This window comes from Stylophora pistillata, chromosome 1 (genome assembly GCF_964205215.1).
Source record: "Stylophora pistillata chromosome 1, jaStyPist1.2, whole genome shotgun sequence".
NCBI lineage: Eukaryota > Metazoa > Cnidaria > Anthozoa > Scleractinia > Pocilloporidae > Stylophora > Stylophora pistillata.
In genome coordinates this window covers 20,984,306-21,007,899 of record NC_142519.1, presented here as the reverse complement: position 1 = coordinate 21,007,899, position 23,594 = coordinate 20,984,306, and the positions used below count along the sequence as shown (strand labels likewise).

Sequence of the window (23,594 nt, the reverse complement as noted above, 5' to 3'; positions counted from 1 at the left end):
TTTCATTAGCTTGGTAATTATGTCCATCTGTTTTGCTACATGTTACATTTTATTGTGCCATCTTGTTAGGTAAGGTCAGCGTGCAGTGTTTTCGCATAGAAAATCACATCGAAACGTGCACTGAATATTTTTATTAGATATCCATTGTTACGTTGCACTTTCAGCATTTCTGATCTGCGAAAGTAACCATCAAAACCTGTGGTTTATCACCACAGAAGAAAGATACTTTGAATAAATTAGTTCACGTCGTCAAATATATTGATTACACGTCACTTCTACATGTATCCACTGAAAAGGATTTCACTTTAAGTACTATGAATAAGAACAGTTCGTATTTGAACATTTGAATTCAATCATTATTCAGAAATCTTGACTTCTAGTGGCTTCTTTCCCTATTCTCTTTGACCGATTGATAAACAAAACATTAGGTCGCACAGAGCTGAGAGTCAACTTTCTGCGGCTGTACGTATTTTGGTCGATGAGGTCGAAGTTTTTTTTCTAGATTATTCTCAATCGTACTATCATGGGAAAACTTACACGAATTCAACTCACTAGACAGACTTGAGTTGGCGATGTAAACTACGTTTATTTTTGAGGCCGCTGTGTGTGTATTGCTGGTTGGAATTTTTCAAAAATTCGCCGCGCCCATCCCTCCAGGGTGGATCGAGGGTATCAATGGGGTTTATCGTTTATCATAGAACAGCGTAAAAAAATAAGCCGTTAGGCGTAAAGATTGACGAATTTTAAACTTTGGTGGTAAGAAAAATTTTACAGCAAAATTTCTCTTTTAACAACTAAGGAACGAAATTAATCGATAGTCGTAAATAGTCAAGTTTCAACTGTTAGCCGTAAAACCGCATTTTGACCCTCTTCCAGGACTTCGCGGGGAAAACGAGACCAGAGGGAACACTGAGGCACAGTAATCGCTGTCGAAACAGCTATGCTTGACTTTTAGCTATCTCCCCTCTTTAAGAATTGACTACTCTTTGATTCTCTTTCTTGCATGAAAGTAGCGTGCATATTCGTGAAAGAAGGCTTAGCTATTACTTCAACTAGCTTTTTACATGTTAAGCATTTTTAAACAAGTAGCGTTCCCATGTATACTTTGAAATATTCAAACTGTTTGAGCAATGCATTATCGAAGCAAGCGTGAGCAATACTTTTTTTATTGTAGCTATTCAAAAGTGACAAACACATGTGAAATTGGAAACCTTTGTAGATGCCGATGAAGTTTCTCTGCAAAGATCTTAATAACATTTCGATCGGTTGTGAGAAAAATAATAAATAGTTGTCATCCTTTTTCGTGTTCTATCAGTGATGAAAGCCAACAACTCAACAAATATGGCTGTTTGGTTATCGAGAGGCAACCTTAGTTCATCGGAAAAAAAGCAATCTTTATGCCTTTTCTCCCTTATAAATTATATGAACAACCCAAATATGCTGCTTTGTGTATTAAAGGCACCTTTGATTAAACAATGAAAGCAATAAGTTTTCCATGTGAGCGAAGCACTTTTACTAATCCTGCTCTCACAATACGTCTAATTCCCAGCGGAAGCTGAAACCAAAGTTCAATTTCCATTTTTTAAAGTTGACATTTGATGAATCACCTTCTCCTCCAATTGCACACAATTAACGCATCGAGAAGCGAAACATCTTTAGCAAACAACACCTTGATTGATGTGGTTGTTATGGAGTGGAGGAACAAGTCAAAACAAATCATAAGTAAATTGATATTGGATGGAGATAACAGCGCCATGAAGCCCACATTCAGGTACCTTGCTGTTGTTTGAATAGCTTGAGTTGACATGTGAACGTTAATTCGTCCTTGTATTTCGCAAAAAATATCACCCTTTCTTTTTTTCCTGGGGTGATTTTTTGAATTCATTTTCAAAAAGGAATTCGACGCACCGAAACATGTGTATTTAATTCGGTCATCGTTCACTTGTGGCAGTGAAACCTTTTTTCCCGGAGTGAACAACTGAGTTCGTTACCAAGGGGCGAAGTTTTCTCAGTACATTGACGATTTTTTGTACCTAGTTGAGTTTATTCGAATCTTTTGAAGACCCACTCAGTCATAACTAATAATCAATAGCAAAACATGACCTCGTGGAAGTCGGCCTGCAGCCTGTTTAGCGAGGACTTGATAATTCATATTCGGTTTTCTTCGCTATCAGCACTGAATATGCTGCATGCTTTTCAAAAGAAGGCAACATCAAATTGTCTTTGGTCCAATGATCAAAGTTTACACGAACTATTTTCAAAACTATATGAACACTGGGAACATGCACATACAAAGGGCACTTTTCCGCAAATAAAACTTATCGACCATGAGAAAAGAGAAATTCATCGTGCTTGGTTAATTTCGGTAAAATATGTTAGCTTTCGATTTTAGAATCGATTCAACTGAAGCAGCGTTAATGCAGCTAAACCGTCGACCCCTTCACCATGCTGAAGAGTGTAATTTTCATATGAAACTAACCTAAATGCAACAATGAAGAAAAGGAGGTTGAAAAAACAGTTCCGGTAAACGAAGTGAGGCACTTCGTTTCGTTTCGCTGGCGACGAAAATTTTAATCAGTACAAATGTGAAAATCATTTTTTGAGCAATGCGTTATAAATGATCCAATTTTGTGTCAATGTATTTCGTTTTGGCAAAGTGGCGTTCGGTTTAACCGCGAGGAGACAAGTCTAAAATCAAGAGATACTCCGGAAGCCTTGGCAGGTGTCAGATACAACAGACAGAAATTTGAATTTAAGTCGCACATTTGGCAACATGACTAGAGTTCGCGTTATCATGTGATTTTTTGACGAAAAAAACTAAATACTTAAAAAAAATAATAATAAATACGATTAAACAACGAATATATGAAAGAAAATGCGAAATGTTTATGTCCAGAGCTAAGGGTTACTGCTCTTCATTCAAAAGCTCATAGAAATTCAAACAGAACAACTTATTTACATTGCGCGCCGCGATAATGAGAGACCGTCCTCGTATGAATGTTTTCATTTGTCATCAATTTCCTCACATTCTTTCAGAATTGAACGATATTTCGCGTCTGGATCACTTGTCTCGTACTGTTTTAGTTATACTTGAATGAAATAAATCGCTTTGTCTCAGTGAAGGGAAGAAAGAGATGACGTTATGAACAAAGTCTCTTTCTCAAGATAACTGATAATGATTTATTGATTGACACTTTCACTTTCAGCACCGTTTCTAGTGACTGGGTCAGAATAAGAATTGGAAAGAATGGATTTGCAGAGGCATCACACGATTTTCTTGGTGTAAAACTAAAGACTTCTGTCATTTCAGTACATAGTTCAAAGACAACAAGTGTGAAGTTCAGAATTATCAACAAACTTCAATATGAGCCATTTTTGGAAGAAAACGAGCGGAGAGTATCAGATATAATTCAAATTTATCCAAAGGAGTTTGTGTTCGAACCTTCTGCCGAACTTATATTAAGGCTGCCGAACTGTGTGGCTCCAAAATCTTGTGGACAACTGGTCTGCCTTTATTGCAGCAATGTCTGGGCGAGACATGGTGTGAAGCATCTCAAATGGAAACCCATTGACTCATTTTGCTTTCATGTTAATGCAGCAAGAACTGAGGCAAGAATCATATGCAGGAAAAGCGGATTGTTTACGATAAAAATGACTCAGCATCCCCAGTCAACGAAAAATCTGGATCCGTACACTGACTGTGAGGTGGAGCTAACGGAATATCCAGGAATTCAGATCAAGTTCCCCGCTGGCTGTGTGTCCCGTAAGACTCCTGTAACATTAGAGACAGTTTGCACAGATGAGTTGTACAGTCTATCAGCTCCGGCCCCAACTTCCTCTAAGTCACACAGCACGTGGATTCTCCCTCAGAACTGTGATCCAAGGCATCATGACGAAAGCAATTTGGTGGATGTTACATCCAGCCCGGTTGTTCTCATTCGCCCGTCAAAGTTTCGTTTCACGAAGCCTATTCAACTAACCCTACCCTTGTTGGGAGATGGGTTTGAAGATTTCTTTTCCAGGGAGAACGCTAGGGTAGCTGTTTTGCAGAGCAAAGTTTTAGATGAGGATTTGGTTTTATGGAAGCACCATTACAGCACACCCGAGGTAAGACTCCTCTCTTTTCATCTCTTATGTGGTTCGAGAGGTTATTAAGTATTTTTTCTTTTTGGTTTGAGTGCATCGTCTTACTTCTAGCCACTGTAATGTAAAAAAGCTTCGCCATGATAGCCTGACTATGTTATGTTTCATTATGTTTAAGACTAGTAACGAATTAATAACGGTTCCATTTATCATTATGATTGTTGATACACATAAAGCTAATTTAATTCATTTTAAACTTTACTCAAGATTAAAACTGCTGCAAACGGTTTGAAGATTGCTTCATTTCTAATCACAAGAGGAGGACTTTATAAGCTTGTTCGACGAATACCTAACAACAACCCACGCTACGTTGAGCAAATTGCAGGCTGTATTTCAAGAGAACTCCATTACTCCGACAACGACAACAACAACTTCGTTACTACATCGCTTCGAGGCCTTATGACCGAGATTGCAGAGCCTGGGAAACAGTTTGTTTTGAGAGTGGCACTCTTTGACAATGCTCAACCAAGAAATCCCGACAATTGCTTCATTTCTGAGGTCTGCTCGCAGCCGCTGACCTTACCTCTTGGTAAAACTCGATTCCTTGTGCGCGGGAGCTTTGTACCTGACATGGATGCCGCCGACCGTACCGATGAGCGAATTGTCATTTTCACGGGAAAAACGACGTTTGTTGATTTCTATTTGAAATTTAGGCTCAGTGATCCTACAAAGCTTCCTGATTTTATTGGTAAGGTGTCAGTACACGGAGCTGGAGATATGCAGTTCTTCATTAATCTGCACAAACCAAAACAGGTATTCATGACCATTGACCATCGCTACAGCACAGCTTGAATGATCTATAGATGTTTAGAGTCATGATACCTTGGCAAGTGAATGGATAACCTACTTAGCCTGATCTAAGGCAAAATTTTCGTCCAAATTTGAATTATCATGTTTTTCATCATTAGCCTTGAAAAAGGGACACAAACGCACATAAGCTGAGTGTGACTTCGGTTCAGTAGTAGATGTAGTTGTACAAGAGATTATGTTTATAATCTCTGGATAATTTTCATCTTGATTGCTCTCTTGCTTTCAGATAGAGGACCTGGATCCTTTCGAAGATCCGGCGAGAATACAAGAAAAAAGAAAAGAAACAAAGCAGCTGCAGAAACGTCAAACTGTGGCAGAATTCAGATCTTTAAGAGAGACAACCATTCAAAGCAAGTTAACTTTGTTTTTCGCTTAAAATGAACAGATTATTAGTTATAGTACACTTTGATGTCATTCAATCATTCTTATATACCTATTTATTTTTATTCCCTTTACAGAAGATGACGAGGTTTCTTCTTAAAGCCAAGTCTTAAAGTTTGCCATTCGTTTCCAACTTTCCCCCAGCCAGATCTGAACTCTGCAACATGCACAAAATCTGCACAAAGTTCAGAAACTCTCCCGGAAATTTCAGATCATCCAATGAAACCATTCCATGCCACTGTTTTTCAAACAGATGAGTTAGAGCAGGACTGGAAAGAACTCTGATAACTCGCATCAGCTCATAATAGTCCTTTTCATGCATAGGGAGAGGCGGAATTAAAATTGAACTTTGCGGAGACCTTCACACGTACTTTTTCTATATAAAGAACTTACAAATGTATTTATTTGAATTTGAGAATGATGGCATGGAGCCGTCGAAACGTCATTCTTTAATATCGCTGGTTTTTATTCTTAATTGCTTATCGAGAACTTTAGTTATTAGAACTTTGCGGAAAACCTCAAAATTTGTCCGACAAACTCCGCGGCTTTCGAATCTGATACACATCAACTTTTGGTGGTATGGTATGTACCATGTGAATCAGTAAACTCGAGCCTGAAATGGCCCCTCTACTGCAATCGAGAATTCTCGAAGACACCAATTCACCGTTGCTCTTAAATGTGCATAAGTTTTCCATGAGCGACATGTTTTGGTACCATTCAAGTCGGCTTCGGTATTCGATACTTTGCTTTGTGTAAACATTAAAAGCAATAACTTCATTCAGGTCGGTTCCGGTATTTAATGCTAAGAGAGTTTTGTACTATGCACCGCGCGCGCTGGCCTTCTCTTCAACTCGCACCTGCTATATTGAAATAGCGTGCATTAAACCCCCCCCCCCCCCAAAAAAAAAATGGACGACACCAACATGTTATTCTACTAATCGATACTTGCATGTCAGCTTGTTTTCCAATCGAAATATTTGCGATTATTTTCAGGGTCTTGCTGGACTCTGACAGGCCTTCGGCTTATCATATATCAAGATAACTCACCAATACCTTTGCGCGCGCTTAAACCTTGCCAAGTCCACGCGCGCATATTTGAACATTGTGACGAAAGTTCGCCTTGCGCTGCTCTAGAAAAACGATTTTCAGTAGAAATGGAATATCAGATATGAAAATTTCCACAATGTTTTGCTGCTCATCGAACTCAGCTCATGATAAACTCCAGCCTTACCAGCTGCGCGCTCTCTACGTAAGACAAATTGCTCGGCTCTCTCAAAAAGGAATATTTGGACAAGCGATAAATGTATTTAAAGAGGTAAGCTTAGATTTGTTCATCGCGAATAAACAGTAACCGCATACTGCTATAGAAGCTGTCGCGCAAAAGAAAGTTAAAATATTCAGGTTTGACCTGTTAAACGGTTACTTTTTATCATATCAACCCGCATTTAATTCTTTCGCCAACTTTGCGAACAAATGAATCAGACACTGCAATGCAATAAAATCATTCCTTTAATAGTTTATATGAACAACAGTGCGCTTTGAAAACATGATTACGCTGATCAAATGCTGATCGGCATTCGTAAGTGCAATGGTAAAAACAACATATTTTGTTTATGATGTTAAATGTCTAAGTAAAAACGTAGCAAAGAGGTGATATCTTCGTAAGATGATATCCGTGACCGTTGCAGACGGCCAAAATTAATTCGTTAGGAAATTTCTCGACGTTTTTTAAACAGTAGCCAGCAGATTACAATCTGCTCGCTACCGTCATTGTTCATTAGAGAATCAAGCTAATAGATTAGATCTTACAATCTATTTGGAATATCGCGACACTTTCTCAACTGGCAATCAGTTTCAAAAGTAAAACTAACTGCAACTTGGTCGCTTGCATTTTCTTGCACCTCGGGCAGTTAACCTGTTCTTGCCTTGAGTTCTGATTGGCTGCTAATGATGCATTCCTATATTTCCATTGGCGGTTGTGAGTAATTTGGTTTTAGTTTTACGATAGACCACTTTCATAAATGCCTGCCGTATAAATATTCTTTTGTTTAAATTTAAATTTTAGCCCTTCTGGCCTCGCTTGAGAATAATGTATTCTTTTGAGTTTTGTAATGGAGAACGAGGCCAGTAGGGCTAATTTAAATTTAAACAAAAAAATATTAATCCGGCAGCCATTTATGAAAGTGGTCTATAGTCAAGCAAAAGGGTTCTATGGGAGATAAAATCTCATAATCTGTGACCTTTTTGCTTAATTATTCGAATGTTAAGCGCTTTTTTGTCAAAGAGAACTTTTTCACCTGCTTCTAGATTTCAAAAAATATCGGGGTAAGTTCAAAGACTAAAAGGCTCTGTAATCTGGCCGTCTCGGATCTCCTGAGTGCTAATGAATTCCTTGTTGATCGAGACGCACATCGGTACTTACAAAGGTAAGTCTACAGTTACAAAATTTCATAAGCTTAAAAGGTGTGATTCTCTTTTGAAATCCCCTCGATAGGTTTCTGTCCAAGTTCTGCTGTGCTTGCATGTGCACGTTAAGACCATTAAAAATATCGTTATCACCCATCACCAAATGTACGGTAACTTCGTTCGTAACATTACAAACGTTTTTGACCTTACGACTTCACTGAATCTGGTGTGTGCAAGTTTTTATTTTTGAAAGGAGCATTCTGGACGAGCTTCATTTTACTCTCGAAAAATGGAGAAACAAACATGAAAAACAGCGCCACCTGCATAAGGTCTACTGTGTGATAGGGTTGTCGCTCAGGTGGTCGAAACGTCAGCCACCACTACCGACAACTGTCCTTCTCAGGACTACACCCATCCAAACGATCAGACTATAGTATCACATGTCCCCCCCCCACCCCCGTTCAAACCATTTACTATGTAAGGTCTGCGCATTCCCATTTAACAAGGTGTTCAATCTGCACCAAAACTACAAACTTTCACCAATTAACTTTGTACACTTAATGTATGGTCCCGAGGGAAACACTTTTATTTTCCCGCGAGTCCTGAATTTTCCCGAGACGGAGGGGTTGAGTGAAATTCTCCATCGAAAACAACGAATTGCTGTCTTAGAGTTTACTATTTAATCATGGGCGAGTTTCCTTCACCCTTTTCACGTCAATTCTTTTCCATCCTCATTTTCTTTAGTTTTACGCAAAAGAGACACTTGCAGAATTTTAGGCCTTTTTTCACTGTACTGATGAAACACTAAAAGAAGTATTAACACGCGTAAATTTGACATCAATCTCTTTTTATCATCTTGTTGACCCTAAAAAATATACGTTGAACTCTATTAAAGTGAATTTTTTAACACAATTCTTGCTTCCAAATTTTTTTTTTAGACTTCAGGAGGCACTTCGCTATAGAAATGAGCGCCAAATCGGCCATTTATGCAAACTGCTCCTCAAACATTTTGACTTTGACCCAACAAGTGACGTCATGGATGACCTTGAAAAGGCCAACAAAGAAACATTATCGAAATCAGACTTGTCCGTCATCAGCATATATGGCTTGGACTTGTCAAAGAGGAAAAACATGAAGAAGCTCACGGAACTTTTGTGCAGATGTCCTAAGATTAAGAAGATAGAGCTGGTATTCTGCTCGCTAGACAATGTTAATGCTTTTAAGCTGATCGACGTGACTATGACACTGAAATCTCTCTATTTCATCGGTAGGTGAACGAATTTCCTGGGAAACATAGACAATAGTAAACATGAAACACTCAAATACAATCGAATCAAAACCAAAACTATACAGGGGCCTAAACTTTGACGAAGATTATTGACCGAAAATGGGACTGGAGTCTGAGACGATACTAATCGCAGTTTTAATTTTTTTTAGTTCCTTTTCGGCTCAGACTGTTGAAATTTGCCGAGTTGATAACTGACTAAATATGCAAGGGTCATCGCATAACAGTGCCCTTCCCCCTTATTCCTTACCCCCAGAAATCCCGTTCTGCGATATTTGAATATTTAGAAAAATTGACATTCTATAAAGAGACTTATTACAACCAAACTGAGATTAGAAAGCTTCATCGTACTTTTTATGAGAAAAGGTAATCGAGCTCTTTCCTTATCAAAAAAATATTTAAAAGAGTTTACTGGGGTGCATGGAGACACAATGGAGAAGATGGTCGCCTTTCATCAATTTGACCTGAAATCAAATTCCGGTCTGACCTCACTTGTGGGTTGAATGTGTTGTTTGTTCTCATTTTTTCCAAAAACTTTTCTTTGAATTGCAATATCTCTAATAGGTAAATGTTTCTGCCAGCCATGCTACCATACTGGTTTCCTTGGAAACCCGTGCTAAATAGCCCATTTCCGAATTACCATTGGCCTCATTTTCAAAACGAGTCCTGGTGCTCATCCTTTCATATGATTATAAGTTTTCATTCACATACAAATTAAACTCATTTTCAGAAGAATGGTTGAGTACCAGGCCTCGTTTTCAAAAAGAGGCCAAAAGTAATTCGGAAATTGTCTATTGACGATAGCTATAATAATATTGTGTTTTTTCTCCATAATGATACTAACATTCAACTGCTCACCGTTTCAATTTTAGAAAATGAAGTGGTTATCATGGAATCTTTAAGTCCCTCTTGATTGCTTCTGATTTCTACTTCTTCGCAGGTTTACGTGGCAATCAAATTGATATGAAGGCTGTGTTAAAGTTTTTCACTTTGTTAAAAGATCCAAATTACTTTCCCAATCTATTGTGGGTGGACCTACGAAACAATGACGGAATTATTACTATTCCTAGCCAGTTTGTTCAGCTCCTTATGGAGCGAAGAAAAAAACACATAGCTTCGAAAAACACTGACGAGGAAAAAACATCTTTTAGTGTTCAAGATGCCATGAATGGAAAAGTAGTCTGAGTTTAAATTACCTCGAGAAATTGTCTTTGGTTGTCCAATATGATGTTGTATTCCTGTAATGAAAATAGTTTGTAGAAAGACACTGAATTAGATTTATAACATAACCAAAGTAAAGCGCGCGCTCTGATTGGTCAATTTAGCGTCCCCCATTTGCCCATGGGTGCACGCTGCTGACGTAAGCAAATGCAAAGACTATTTTTCCGCGCGCGATTGTTTTTCTGGTCACGTAAGATTTGTTAAATAAAAGGGAACTCTTTAGCTACAATGTATCAATGTTATGTTATAAAACAAATGGTAAACACCACAGCGTACACTATTGAGTTATGGATGCACTTGGGAGGTTTGCTAAGCACTCAAGAAGCTAGAGTCGCTCATGTGAACAGTGAGTTGCATTATTAGTTTTATTATGTCCATGTAACCGTTAAATGATCTGGAGTGCGTAAGATTCAAATTTGGTGATACATCGCCGTTGCCTAACCCAACACCTCATAAATTACAATAACATGTTACCTATAATTTTTTCTTTCTATCTTTAATACTGTGTGGTATACTGAAAAAATTGTGACATTTCTGACTTTAAAGCTTCTTTGTATCCTTTCATTAATTAAACTTTCAAACCACAAGAGCATCACTGACTTCTAACCAACATCTGAAGCTTTTTTTTTGGTTTCTTGATTTTAAGGCCTTTTGCGTTCCTCCTTTCTGTTTCTCAGTAAAAACTTGGAAATATCACACCATGGAATGTGTTTAGTTTTTAAGAAACAACAATCTCAGCAATTTAAATCAAGTGATGAATCATGCGTTTTCGCCTTTTCTTTATCAAAAGTATAAAAGTCGTTTTCACTTATCAAGATGCATACATTTTATTGTTCCTATATACAGTTTAATTACCAAATATGTCTATATACATCAGTGTTTAAAATAGTTGAATCGTTTTTTTTTCTTAGTTTCTTTACAAACCTAGATACTTAGAAACTCGCAATGCAAGCGTTTGGATGGGAACTGGCTGAAATTATGTGATACGCTTAAGCAGCCGTCCGGCTCCTCGTGATGTTTTTAATGGATTACATAGACTGAGGCATCTTGACAAATTCGCTGTAATCGATCTCGCCATCTCCATCCTCGTCAAGAAGTTCCACAAGTTTATCAAGGTAGAAGTCACTCATTACCTTCAAACGCTTCATTCCATCGACGAACTCCACTCGAGACAAGCTATCGCGAAATTGGCAGTCGGGATCCAAGCGTTTAAACAAATCAGACGCGTGAATCTTGTTTTTGTCCAAATATATTTTCAGGAAGTCAAATGGATTAGTCTCTCTCTTTTTGGATACGAAACAGTCGGACTTTTTACATCCATGATGTACAGTCAGCCCTGATCGATTTTCTAAAACTTTTGCTAGCAGAGTTTCACAATCATGATCGAGCTTTACGTCTAAAATCGCCAGGATTTTCAGCGCAGGGGCGCCATTCTTATACAGCATTTCCAACAGCTTATTAATTCCCTGACAAGCATTGAAGATCAAATTATGATTGAGTATTAGCACTTCCAGGCTCTCACTCCCCTCAAGACCTTTCGCAATGTTTTTTATTCCCTCGTCCGAGATTCGATTGTGGCTTAGGTTGAGTTCTCTGAGCGCCGAGTTTCGTTTTAAGGACTCCCCAAGTTCCGCAGTTCCATTGTCATCAAATCCATTCCAAGAGAGATCAAGCTTTTCCAGCGAGTTGTTATACCTCAGACTCTTCGAAATAGCCTCAGCTCCTCTTCTTCGAATATGATTCCAGCTTAAGTTAAGCTCGAGAAGCGAATTGTTATATGTAAGTGCAGTTCCAAGAGAAACACCAGACTCTTCAGAAAACTTGTTGTAGCTAAGCTTCAAACAATGAAGAGAGCTATTGTTTTCAATTCCCTCGGCCAATAATTCAGCGTCTTTGTCCCCAAGACCGTTTCCAGACAAATCTAACTTTCTAATAACCGTGTTACTCGGCAAAGCTTCTGCTATGGCGGCAATAGCTTCTCGCCTGATGTTGTTGTCGGCCAAGTTCAGCTCAGTAAGAGCTCTGTTCTTTGACAGAAGCTGTCCCATATAAATTCCTCCTTTGATATTGAGCTCGTTAGACGCAATGTGTAGCTTGGAGGTTGTTTTGTTACCTAACAGGACGGAGGCAATGGCCTTTGTCCCCATTTCCCTCAAAAAGCGATGGTTAATCTTGATCTCCTCGTGGCCGATCTCGTTCCCAAATCGAGTCACGGGAATGACTCCCAACGAGTCACACAAGTTCAGGTATGTTTCCTTATCGGGAGTAACTTCATCTCCTTCGCTATCAGAGAAATCATCGTCCTCGAGGTCTGTATCCCAGTGAGAGCTAGTGAAGGACTGCGTTTCATCTTCCTCGAGGACCCTTTCGTCTGACCGCACAAGGGCAAGGGTAGAATCTACTTGCTTTATTGTACTAGAGGCACTAGAACAGGCCGATCGTAAACTCGGCGCTCTGTTGTTGGAGTGAGCATCTCCCACTGAGTGTCCTCGTGGCATGTTGGCTTCCTCTAATAACCTGTCAATTAATTTTATTTTGAACATCACTCTTCGATGCAATAAAGCGGCAAAAGAAGGTAATAAGCAAACTGTTAATCAAGGAGGGTAAGATGATTGCAAAATGTTCACACTTTTTTTTTAAACTCGTTTTCCATCATGATTCTTATTAGTTTTAACGAAACACCTCGCGGTGCTCTACCTTTGTTTATCAAACACTCTTCTCGAAACACTTGTGTAAACAATATGCTTATTCCAGGTGCGCAAAATCATTTGCACGCACATACAATAATAGTCTTAAGAGAACGTTGCCTATAGAAGACGTGCGACACAAATAAATTCTCCTCCGTGTTTGATATCTTACGAACGTTTATCAAAAATGAACTTCAGTCGTTGTAGGTAAAGGGATTATTCGTTTCCCTAAGCAATAACCTAGAAAAGATCCAAAAGTATTGTAGCGGACTTACTCTCTGTCGGAGATTCTCGCTGCTCGGTTTTATAGTGCCAGATGTTAACTTTATATCTTCTTGTGCCTTAGATATCTGGTGAGATTTTCGGGCGATTGGTTTAAACATTAGAAGAGTAAAAGTAGCATAAGAACCTGGTTGCTAGGCTAACATTGAACCCCTTTAATAAAACGCTTTATCCCCAACTCATTCTCAGTGATAGCTTTGGGATTAGCACCCTTTGTGAGGGCGTCTCTTGAGACTGCCGTATTTGATTAATTGTGTAATTGCAATTAATGAGACCTTTGAAAAGTATGCAAACAGGATGTTTGATCTGAGATAGAAGCATGCAAATATTTTTTTCAAGGTTTAATAGGCATAATTTTTTTACCCTTAACACGAAAGCCGTAAGATTCGAGCTACACGTCTCATCCATGTTGGATTTTAGACATAGATTCATTTCTCAATCCTATTATTACTACACATCACATTAAGATCTATAGTGATTGCACTTATGCTCGACAGAGATCGTTTGAAGTCAACTTAACCATACGTGACCCAGGAATCATTTTTGACAACCCTCCTTAGAAAATTTATGTTATTATGATTCTGTTAGCTAAAAGTTAATATACAAAAGGTTGACTCGATTCATTGAAAAATAGATATTACCGGTGTTTGCTTTGCCAGCCGCTGTAAGAGATAGAGCGTGGTTTGTTCGCTTTCTTCGTCAGTGGAAAATTTTCTTAACTAGTAGTCTAAACCAATGAGAAAACTCCCCGGAAAAGTCATTTAAACAACTACTCTTCCTTCAGTTACCAGACAGAAACCAGGAATATACTAAAGAATCTATTCTTTCTACCTCATAGGTAATTTGTGCCATTTTAATTTGGCAAGGCATGGGTAATCTTTAAAGTCTTGCCTCATTGTAGGTTATAACTTAGTAACAGATCAAAGTGGGACTAACAAACCAATTACAAGTGTCCGGATACGAATACAACTCTTGCATATATAACCAAACATACTCTCAGACATTCAACAAGACATCTATTATTTAATCTAGGTTTATGGCAGATGCAAATTACGAGTTTACTCGGCTGTACATACGATGAATAGGATGCAACACGTCAAAATAAAACATTTCATGATAAACTGGGCGTCATTTTTCGATCATATTGACTTCTTTGGTAAATCATACCCACATAGGCTCACTCTAACAACAAGTTACAGCCGATATGAGGTGCACCTAGCATGAAAAATTGTACTATTGATTTATTCGGGAACAGACGGGAAACAAGGTCGAAAACAGCAAAACACGAAAAAAAAAAAAAACAAACAAACAACCATGCATTATGAATTAAAATAGTGCATTAGTGAGGTCAAGGTAAACATGAGACCCAGCGTACTGCATTAAATAAAAAAAAAAAGTTCTTTAGGGGATGGGTGATTAATGCGTTTCCACCGGAAAATAGCGCCATTTAGTTTATTAGTGTTCACAAAGCAAAAGGAGATGTTTAGTGGCTAGAGTGTTATCTGATTGATGGCATCACCCACCTTTTGATCAGCCGGACCTAGATGATTGAAATTTTGTTTATATGCACCCATGCATATCCTATCCCTGTTAAGGGTCTGCAGCTGTAGCTGCATCATAATGTTACGGTTTTACCAAGCGTATTTACAAATTACTCTTCGCTCTACGAAACGAATCCTATTTTGTTGAAAATAAATTAATTGTCCCTTTGTTTGGAAGAGTTTTCTAGACATTTTCAATCGTCGCCAATTTTGATTTGATTGTGTTGATTTCTAATCTGACTTTTGACAGGTACGAAATTGAGGAACTTTCCTGCGCGCTCTTTTTGAAAGGTCTTACTGATGGTTCCTCTTGCCCTTAGACGTTCTTTCAACTGGTCTGTGGATGCGATGTCTCTTATCTTCTCCAGCCATCGCAGCTCTCCGTGCCCCTTCTGCTGTCTTAGCCTCCACCGTGATTGGTCCGAACCCCACTGGCGAGTTTATGAGTGTCTCTCCTTGAGAACTTGGGACTACTTCAGTGGAATATGATCCCTCTTGCGAGATTCTCTCACGACCTAACACTTCTGGTTGCATTCCATCAAAGTTTTCTTCCTCTCTAAAGTTATGTAATCGCCTTCGGTATTGAGGTCTGTGGAAGAGACGTCTTGGATTGCCTGGGAAACCAAGTCTCAAGGGACGGCGAAATTGTGACCTGTCTTGAAAGAGACTACTGGATGAAAGATCTTGCAAAGAGCCGTAATCACTTCTAGGACGGGTGAACGTACCCGAAATTAACGGTGACACTAAACTCTGAGAGGCGAACGATTGCGGTAAAGCTGCTCCAGCTGCTGATGATCTTCCATCAAAGCTGGAACCCATTGATTCAAGTGGTGTCACCAAAGATGGCGTCATGTAGCGCAGTGGTGTGGAGGTCAAGGGAAGGAGACCAAGCTGCTGAGTCCCTGGTATTCCAATCTGCTGCTGCATACCCGTTGGTTGCATACCGGTGCCCTGCAAAGCAAGCGACTGACGGGTTAACGGTTGCTCAGGTAGTATCTGTGGCTGAAGTTGTAGTTGACGTAGCTGTAACGATTGTGGCTGTATGGCCTGTCGAGTATATAATGGTTGCAGTGGCTGAAGTTGCTGTAGCGTCTCCAGGGCAGGCGTTAATATCATCTGCCGCTTGTAGTCCTGGTCATAGTCACCTTGGAATAAATCGTCCATGCTGTCGGGATCCTCGGTGGTTAAAATCGGTTCAACTAGCGCTTGTCGTTTCACTTTTGCTTTTTTCATTGTGTCATCCTGATGATCATGTTTCTTGTCTTTTTTATCTGGGGCTGCAGGGACCTTGGATCTGCTCACCATTGCAGGTGAGCCCTGCAGCAGAGAAGAAAGGTCGAGATATCGGGCCATGGGTGGTTGCCCAAGTAACGACGCCCCTGCAGAAAAGTAAAGGAGAAATATGTTATTCACGCAATTTTTACGGTTTCGCCGATCATAATGATTAGTTAAAACCAACATAAAAATAGAAACAACGGAAACAAACAACAACAATAACACACACACACACACACACACACAAACAGCAAATGACACCAAAAGGGCTGAAAATATACTATGACTATCCGAAAAAACATTCCACATTTGTTTAATGCCACTGTGATAAGAATAAGATAAATGCATTCAAGTACAGGGAAAAATTTGGGAAAAGAAACAGTGAGTCAAAAGTAATCTTCAGCCTACAAAAACTCTCTTTATAACCTTTAGACAATTTTTTAATTGCAAATATTGACTTAGATATATCAAAATTATTCTTTATCATCCAAAAACAAAATATTAAAATCATTCTTCATCATCCAAAAACAAAATATAATGCTTCAAGAAGCAACAGTAATTCAGTAACGGCTATTTTTAGCAAACATACCAGGTACACCAAGAAAGCTATTGGTCTGGGGAAGTGACGCCTGAGTGCCATAAAGCTTCACCAGTGGGGAGGGGATGTAAGTTCTTGTGTAACCCATCACTGGGCCTCGCGGAGCTCCCAAACCTAATTGTCCGAGCCGAGGGTCACTACCATCCGTATTCATGCGGAGAGCGCCTCCAACGCCCATTCCCCCAGCATATCCTATGTCTGTTAGGGAATGCAAACTTCTTTGCCTTACAAGCGAGTTGTACATGTTAGCAAGGGCATTAAGTTCACCGTAAAGCCTCTGATATCTCCGCAGTATGTCAGTTGTATCTGTGCCTGTTGAAGTACTTTCCGAGGGCAAAAGACCTCTTGACATCCCCGACTCTTGTAGACCTTGCTGAGGAGTGAGTTGGGGAGATGAGGAAAGTAATCCTGTTTGAGGATTTTGACGTAAGCCGTAAACTCCAAGTGGTGCACCGACAAGAGAACCGTACTGAGGTGAGGCTCCATATCCGTAAGTTCCGAGCGCACCGAGACCTCTAAAGGCAGCGAGGGATGATGGTTGCGCAAACTGCGGAACCGCAGAGATAAATTGTCTCTTGTGAGATTGAGAGGCCTTCTTGTGATGTTTTGACCGAGGAATATCAGACTTGTGCGTTCGAACTTGTATTTGATCTTTCCGTGGTCTAGGAAACTTATGTCGTTTTATTCCATTGTAAAACCAGTCGTGACCGAAGGGATAGTGAAATCCGTCATGATAAAACATGGCCGCACTGTGATGAATAACTGGTGGAGGCGCATAGTGTTGGGCAAGATGTATCGCTGGATGAAATATTGGTACAGCTGGGACACCCGGCTTTGCTACAACTTGAAGAGAGGCTGGCTTAGCGTTGACTTTTACTCCAGCAGGGTTGGCATTGACTTCAATTTCAGCGGCTTTGTCATCAACTTGAAAATGTGACGGCTCACCAGTTTGAGTCACTGTTCCTCCACCTTCAGGTAATGGTTTTGGTTTAACGCTCCCATTAAAAGCCAACAAACAAATAAGACATAACGTTGCACGAAACCCGTCGGCAGAACAAAACCATTTCATGCTTGTACACCAGCAAGAAAAATTCTGTTAGTTTTCTTGCCTCAGGAAAGATAACATATCTATTTTTCTCGGGAATGTCAACTCCGAAACCAAGAAAATTCTAATTTTCAATATTTCGTCGGATATCCAAGGGTGAGATCATGTCAATGGTAAATAATAAATGGCCTTTAGCCCCAATGGCAACAAGTGGCCTAATTCTTTACAGATCACTTTTTCAGTCATCATTGTTATATATGTCAATTTATTTAGACGGCAATCGTTACTTTCCTATAAGCATATAAATAAGCATATAAAACCGAGACGCGGGGCGCTTATGAACTTGAGACAAAATATGGTCAATAAGAAAAGAAAACGAATTAAATGTATATTGAATTTCAGCCACAAAAAACGTCAGAGCTAGTCAATCAAAAATAGGCTAAAAGGGGAAGCGAGATCTTTGTCAACTTGCTTTAATCAGAAAAGTTTAAAATTGACCGGGAGCGGAAAGAGGGCGAGGCATCCACACTATACAAATCAACTTGCGATTGTGGATTTATTGAAGACCTTGGATTGCTGAGCTGATGAGATGCAATGAAAATAGAAGTTAATTGAACTTCTAACTCGGTGTAGAAACACAAATGGAAAAAAATAGCGAACATCTAGCACGGCTTCAGCTCAAAGAGACATACTACCTTGAAACTTCGGTGATTACTTTGCAAATGTCCTTATTAAGTTGCCTTTCGCAATCTCGAGTAGGTTATCGTTTGTTTCCTGTGTCATGCAACTAGCAGCCCCCCAAATAGAAACATGCTCTAAGTTGCTTGTTTTGGCTACTTGTACAGTATTTTCCCTGTCAGGCTACAAAATGCCTTAGTGTTTAACTTGGTAGATAACCAGTGGAAAAGCAAACAACGAATTCTATATCGAAACAATCCAACTGGTGAGAAAGACAAAGTAAACAAACATGATGTACGGGGAAAAAACTGACAATTAAATGAAGATAAGCCAAATTATAATTGAAATGTACTTTTATCCCAAGGTCTTCGTTTCATAAAAAACAAAAAAAAAACAAAATAAACAATAGTAACTAACAACCAATGATAGACTGTCAACCAAAAAGCGGTAAAGATAGTTAAAAAATAATTATACATTCAGGGTATATTGCGACATCCAGCCCTCCCTTTTTCAAATTCGCCCAGTTGATAGCGGCCGTAAGCCCGGATATCCGTTGTATAGGATGAACACCACGCATAAAACCAGGGGAAACTGAACTCTTTATAGACAAGTGTTGTGAAACAGTTTTCAAAGTGGTCATAAATGTAACAACCTGAAGGAGAACGTAACCAAAGTAAAGTGAAAAACGTAAACGACGCCCCAGACAAGTGTAGTCCTACAGAATTGATTTGTTATCCCTTTGTCCATAATAAACCCAACTACTTTGCTAAAAATTTGCAAGAAATTAATTGACGGGACCAGTGTGCAGGCACTCAGTGTAATTTAAGTGAGCAAAAGTGAAAGACTAATTCAAGGCAGGCTTATCATCAATTAGGGGTTTAATTTTCAAAGTTCGTCTTAAAGAAGGGATACGTTCGAACATTTTGTCGAAATGTGGCCGATCCACAATATCAACTCAGTTGAAACCAAGTTATCCCATCATTAATTAACATTAGAATCAAAACGCTTTCTATGATTCAATTCCTTTATTTATACATTTTTTTTATTTTTCTCAAGTCAAGAAAAAAGGCAGATCTTCTCATTATCATCTCGCTAATACCCGGGATCTGACTGCCAATTCCCCATGAACACTTTCCATTTCCATGTATTTTAGTTCCATGAATTTTATTTTGTTTCATAGCAATTTTGCCTCTTTGCATAAAATTCCTTTTTCTTTTATATACACGTATAGTCATCTTGATATTGAGTTTTAACCACATTGTAAGAGTCAATCACTTTTGGAACTCGAAGTGTGAATACGAGTCTGCAAGTCAGGCAGATGTAACCCACATAATGGAAGCAATTATCTCAACAAATCTTCAATTTTATTTTCACAATCGCTTAAAACAAAATGAATAACTTCGTTTGAGGATAGAGATCATTGGAAAAGTAACCAACTAATGTAGTCTGCCCATACTCATGGACACAACACGGCCTGCTACCTACATACGGAACATATCAAACGAGGACGCTTTTCGCATTCAAGTTGTCAGCAGTCAATTCCGCTGGGATTGAAAGGAAATTCCTTTTTTAGTCTTTTGGAATCGCATAAAATCATTCCTTTGATCGTAGAGCATCTTTAAATATGGTCACTGGTGCTTGCACTTCCATGGTGCAATTTCTGTAAATACAAACAAAATGAAGTTATTGGTCACTAATTTAAAGCTACAATCGAGAAGCAGTAAAAGTAGATCTCCAAAAAGGTCTATCCTCAAAGACTGTTCTCGTTCTCTACCGAAAATTAACGAGGTCTTACAAACTGATTAAATAATTCAAATCCCGTTATAGCGTACAAAAAGATTAAAGAACGTTGCTGAATGGGGCTGGCGAGTTAAAGTTGAACAAAAAATAAATGCACAACCAACTGAAACTATTGTACTATCGAGCACCAACTCACTTGGTAGTGCCATCGTTTCTTTTGTATTGCGAACAATTCTTTTGATGAATAATTAAGGTACTCAAAGTACCCAAGTTTGTTTGAAGTGAAGTGATTTCGTCGCTTCACTTTACAGAACATATTCATATCGACGAGATCTACCCCGCCTCCCAAAAAATCTGCATCCTCCTGACCACTCTTTATTTCCTTTAATCAAATTATTTTCAAATGTTTGCGTGTACAACACAGCGTTCGAGGAATTCTAAGAAAGGGTTTAACAATTTTCTTTGAGAAGTCCTGTTAAAAGTCATAAAAAGAGCGATTCTCGCCTTCTTGATAAATGTTTAACTTAAAGAGGAAAAGGCTGCCATCGAAGTTCATAGGCGGTAATTTGTGCAACAGGTCCTAAAGCACGCATTAATGGTCTGGTTTAGTCTTCAGGATTCGGTTGCGCGGTTTTTTTTTTTTTAAAAAAAAAAGCTGTGTTACTCTTCAACTGTTGAGAGCAATTGTTTCAGTCTTACTTCAGATCGTTTTCTCTAACATCAGCAGTATTATTAAGGAAATGTTTCAGATAAGAATGTAGTAAAAAATCACGCAGAAAATAGGAGGATACATAAGAATGTTCTATCACCCATTCACATAAGATAGTACTCCAAATGGAAGCTGAATAAAACCACAGTAGAAGTAAAAATTAATCGTAGCTTTTTAAATTCAACAACCGCAACCAGGACCTGTTATCTTTTTTAACAGATAGGCAAGGAATAGCTCTGCTTGAAGCTAACATCTTTCACTTACCTGTTTATTCAGCGTCGAATTGTTATTGTCCTGGTCGTGGAATGTACGTTTTCTTGACAATGGGAGCATTTGCTCCATTGTCAAGAGGGTTTCGTGTGAGGTACCCTCTGGTTATCTTTCTTAGTCTTCCAGGGATACTAGAGCGAGGAACCGCCGACCTAGCTTCTTCTCCGCCAAGACCCCCACCCATTGGCGATCCCATGGCCCCACCTAGACCTGCAAGACCACCAGGAAGCTCTTCTGGAGCACCCTGTCCTCCAAGACCTCCCTGTCCACCAAGACCTCCTTGTCCGCCGAGACCTCCCAGCCCTCCAGCGTCAGAGAAGCTATTGGCCCCCATAGGGGGAGCTTCGTTTCCAGCCAGGCCTGCTGCTCCACCGAGGCTTGCTCCTGCGAGTCCAGCAAGGCTATCACCACCAGCGCCCAACTCTCCTCCTTGTCCACCCTCTGCTAACGAACTAGGGTTAAATCCATCTCCGAAGGCCTTCGAGGAAAGATCCCCAAACCCTTCTGCTGGGTTACCGCCTTCCAAAGGGTTACCATGGCCACCTGCCAGGTCACCCAATCCTGCAGGACTTGCCGCATTGTGTTCATTTGGATGGACAAATATCACTGAGTCGCCATTTGGTCCGGAGTTGGCATTAGAAAACATCTGTCGCCTTGTTCTTTCATGGGTAGATTTTACGTTGACTTGCTTTTCCTCGTCTGCATGTGGTGGTTGTCCACTACTTTGTTCTGGTTCACCACTGAATTGCTCGGAGGCGGGGGTTTCCTGTGGCTTTTCTTCTTCCTGTTTTGGGTCTTCATCACCACTGCTTTGCTCCTCTGCTTTAACTTCCTTCGTAGAACTCTCCTTTTTAGATTTAACAGCTTGGGCGATCTTTGAGCGTTTCTTCCATCCGCCATAAGGATGGACGATATGAGGTTGGTGAATGACAATAGGAGGACGGTGGTAGATCGTGGGTGGAGAAGTGACATGCACCGCTGGGAAGTGGTTTCCGGCATTAATGATAGGAACAGGCGGTCCTAAATGCACAGCAGGAACATGGGGACGTACATGAATCGCTGGGACATGGGATGGGACGTTTATGACTGGAACATGAGGTCCTATATGAACTGCAGGGACGTGAGGCCCGATATGAACCGGGGGATAATGAGGTCCAACGTGAATGGGTGGAGTGTGAGGTCCTACATTAACTGTATGTGGGAACGGATGCCACCCAAACCACTGGCGCTTGACTTTCTGTGAAACAACTTCGCGCTTCGATTTTCCCTTGTGCTTGTGATGTTCATGAGCTTCGCCCTCGTCGTTCTTAGAGTCGTTGCCATCGTTATTGTTATCAACATTATAATCATCGTCGTCGTCCTCTTCATCATTTTCAGGTATAGTGGAGCGCCCATAGAAACCAGGTCCACCACCATAGCCACCATAGCCACCATACCCAAAGCCTCCATAGCCTGAAAATCCACCAAAACCACCGTATCCAGGATATTGAAAGTGTGGCTGATGAAAAACAATCGGTGGTTGATGATATACTGTAGATGGTGACATAACGTGCACTGGAGGACCGGTAAGAGCGTTTATGCCGTGGACTGGGGGCGTCATATGAACAAAAGGCACATGAGGCCTGACGTGAAGAAGAGGAGCGTTTGTTCCGTAGTGAAGACTTGGAACCCTGGGACTAAGATGAACAGCTGGTACATGAGGTCCAATGTGAACCGGAGGTGCATTTGGTCCAATATTCACTGGTGGACTATGTGGACCTAATACTGCCGTATGCTCGTATGGATGAAATCCCTGTAGGTGAGGGTAAGCAATGACTTGAAGTTTTGAAGGCTTAGCTTGAACTTTTACTCCTTCGGGGTCAGCATTTACAACCAGCTCTGGCGGTTTTTCGTGGACAGTGTAACGAACGGAATTCTTGCGTGGGCTTCGTTTACTTTTAACTCCTCTTGAAAACACGCTAGAGGAAAAACTAAATAATAACATCCCTAGTAGACAAAGCCATAATCCCCGAGAGGCCACCATGTCGGGGAAAAGTAAACTTGTAAACAAATACGGCCCCTCTAGATTCTGTTTAAGAACAATAAACCAAAACACAAGTGATCTGTCGATGGTCTTAGTGGTCAAACGGAGATTACTTCACTCCGAGGGAATTCTTGCCATGATTTAATCTTTTATCATCTCATCGCACGTGGCAATTAGTTTTTCACGGAAGAATAGGAGTTTATGACAGTGTCACATAATTGAATAGAACCACCAGCGTTTGTTTCTCAAACAGCAGGTATACTTACGAAAGTCTTCTTCTAACTGGAAGGATGGTGGTCACGCTAATCAGTGAACAAATAAAAGTTCAATAAATTTTTCACGCGTAGTTTTAATCATTGTGACTACCATGTAATTACAGTGTTAAATCTTTTTTATTTTTGGCATCCAGTACACTGAATATATGGACCGATACTTTCCTTTCCTGATTTTATCGTCTTGGACATATTTTCCTTGTTTTATGCGTAGTATAATTTAACCAA

At 39.8% G+C, this 23,594-nt stretch overlaps 4 protein-coding genes and 1 pseudogene across 5 annotated transcripts; 2 read left to right on the top strand and 3 right to left on the bottom strand.

Annotated features, from left to right (window-relative positions):
- Positions 1 to 1,639: 1,639 nt before the first annotated feature.
- LOC111329164 (uncharacterized) lies at positions 1,640 to 6,115 on the top strand (annotated as a pseudogene). The gene is made up of 5 exons (XR_015995324.1): positions 1,640 to 1,771; positions 3,207 to 4,107; positions 4,351 to 4,896; positions 5,180 to 5,303; positions 5,412 to 6,115. The product of XR_015995324.1 is annotated as an uncharacterized LOC111329164 (transcript).
- Positions 6,116 to 6,246: 131 nt separating this feature from the next.
- LOC111329183 (leucine-rich repeat-containing protein 75B) lies at positions 6,247 to 10,469 on the top strand. The gene is made up of 4 exons (XM_022933793.2): positions 6,247 to 6,649; positions 7,642 to 7,760; positions 8,679 to 9,007; positions 9,966 to 10,469. Exons 1-4 carry the CDS (start codon positions 6,503 to 6,505, stop codon positions 10,208 to 10,210), a joined length of 840 nt encoding a protein of 279 aa, XP_022789528.2. The 5' UTR covers positions 6,247 to 6,502; the 3' UTR covers positions 10,211 to 10,469.
- Positions 10,470 to 10,630: 161 nt separating this feature from the next.
- On the bottom strand, positions 10,631 to 12,752 carry LOC111329175 (uncharacterized). Its single transcript, XM_022933783.2, has one exon. The coding sequence runs from the start codon at positions 12,742 to 12,744 to the stop codon at positions 11,275 to 11,277; it is 1,470 nt and encodes a 489-aa protein (XP_022789518.2). The 5' UTR covers positions 12,745 to 12,752; the 3' UTR covers positions 10,631 to 11,274.
- A 1,268-nt stretch (positions 12,753 to 14,020) lies between these two features.
- LOC111329135 (uncharacterized) lies at positions 14,021 to 17,815 on the bottom strand. The gene is made up of 2 exons (XM_022933744.2): positions 16,621 to 17,815; positions 14,021 to 16,135 (listed from the first exon to the last, which is right to left on the bottom strand). Exons 1-2 carry the CDS (start codon positions 17,696 to 17,698, stop codon positions 15,051 to 15,053), a joined length of 2,163 nt encoding a protein of 720 aa, XP_022789479.2. The 5' UTR covers positions 17,699 to 17,815; the 3' UTR covers positions 14,021 to 15,050.
- Positions 17,816 to 19,358: 1,543 nt separating this feature from the next.
- On the bottom strand, positions 19,359 to 23,203 carry LOC111329177 (uncharacterized). Its single transcript, XM_022933786.2, has 2 exons — positions 21,066 to 23,203; positions 19,359 to 20,012 (listed from the first exon to the last, which is right to left on the bottom strand). Exon 1 carries the CDS (start codon positions 23,092 to 23,094, stop codon positions 21,088 to 21,090), a length of 2,007 nt encoding a protein of 668 aa, XP_022789521.2. The 5' UTR covers positions 23,095 to 23,203; the 3' UTR covers positions 19,359 to 20,012; positions 21,066 to 21,087.
- Positions 23,204 to 23,594: the final 391 nt, after the last annotated feature.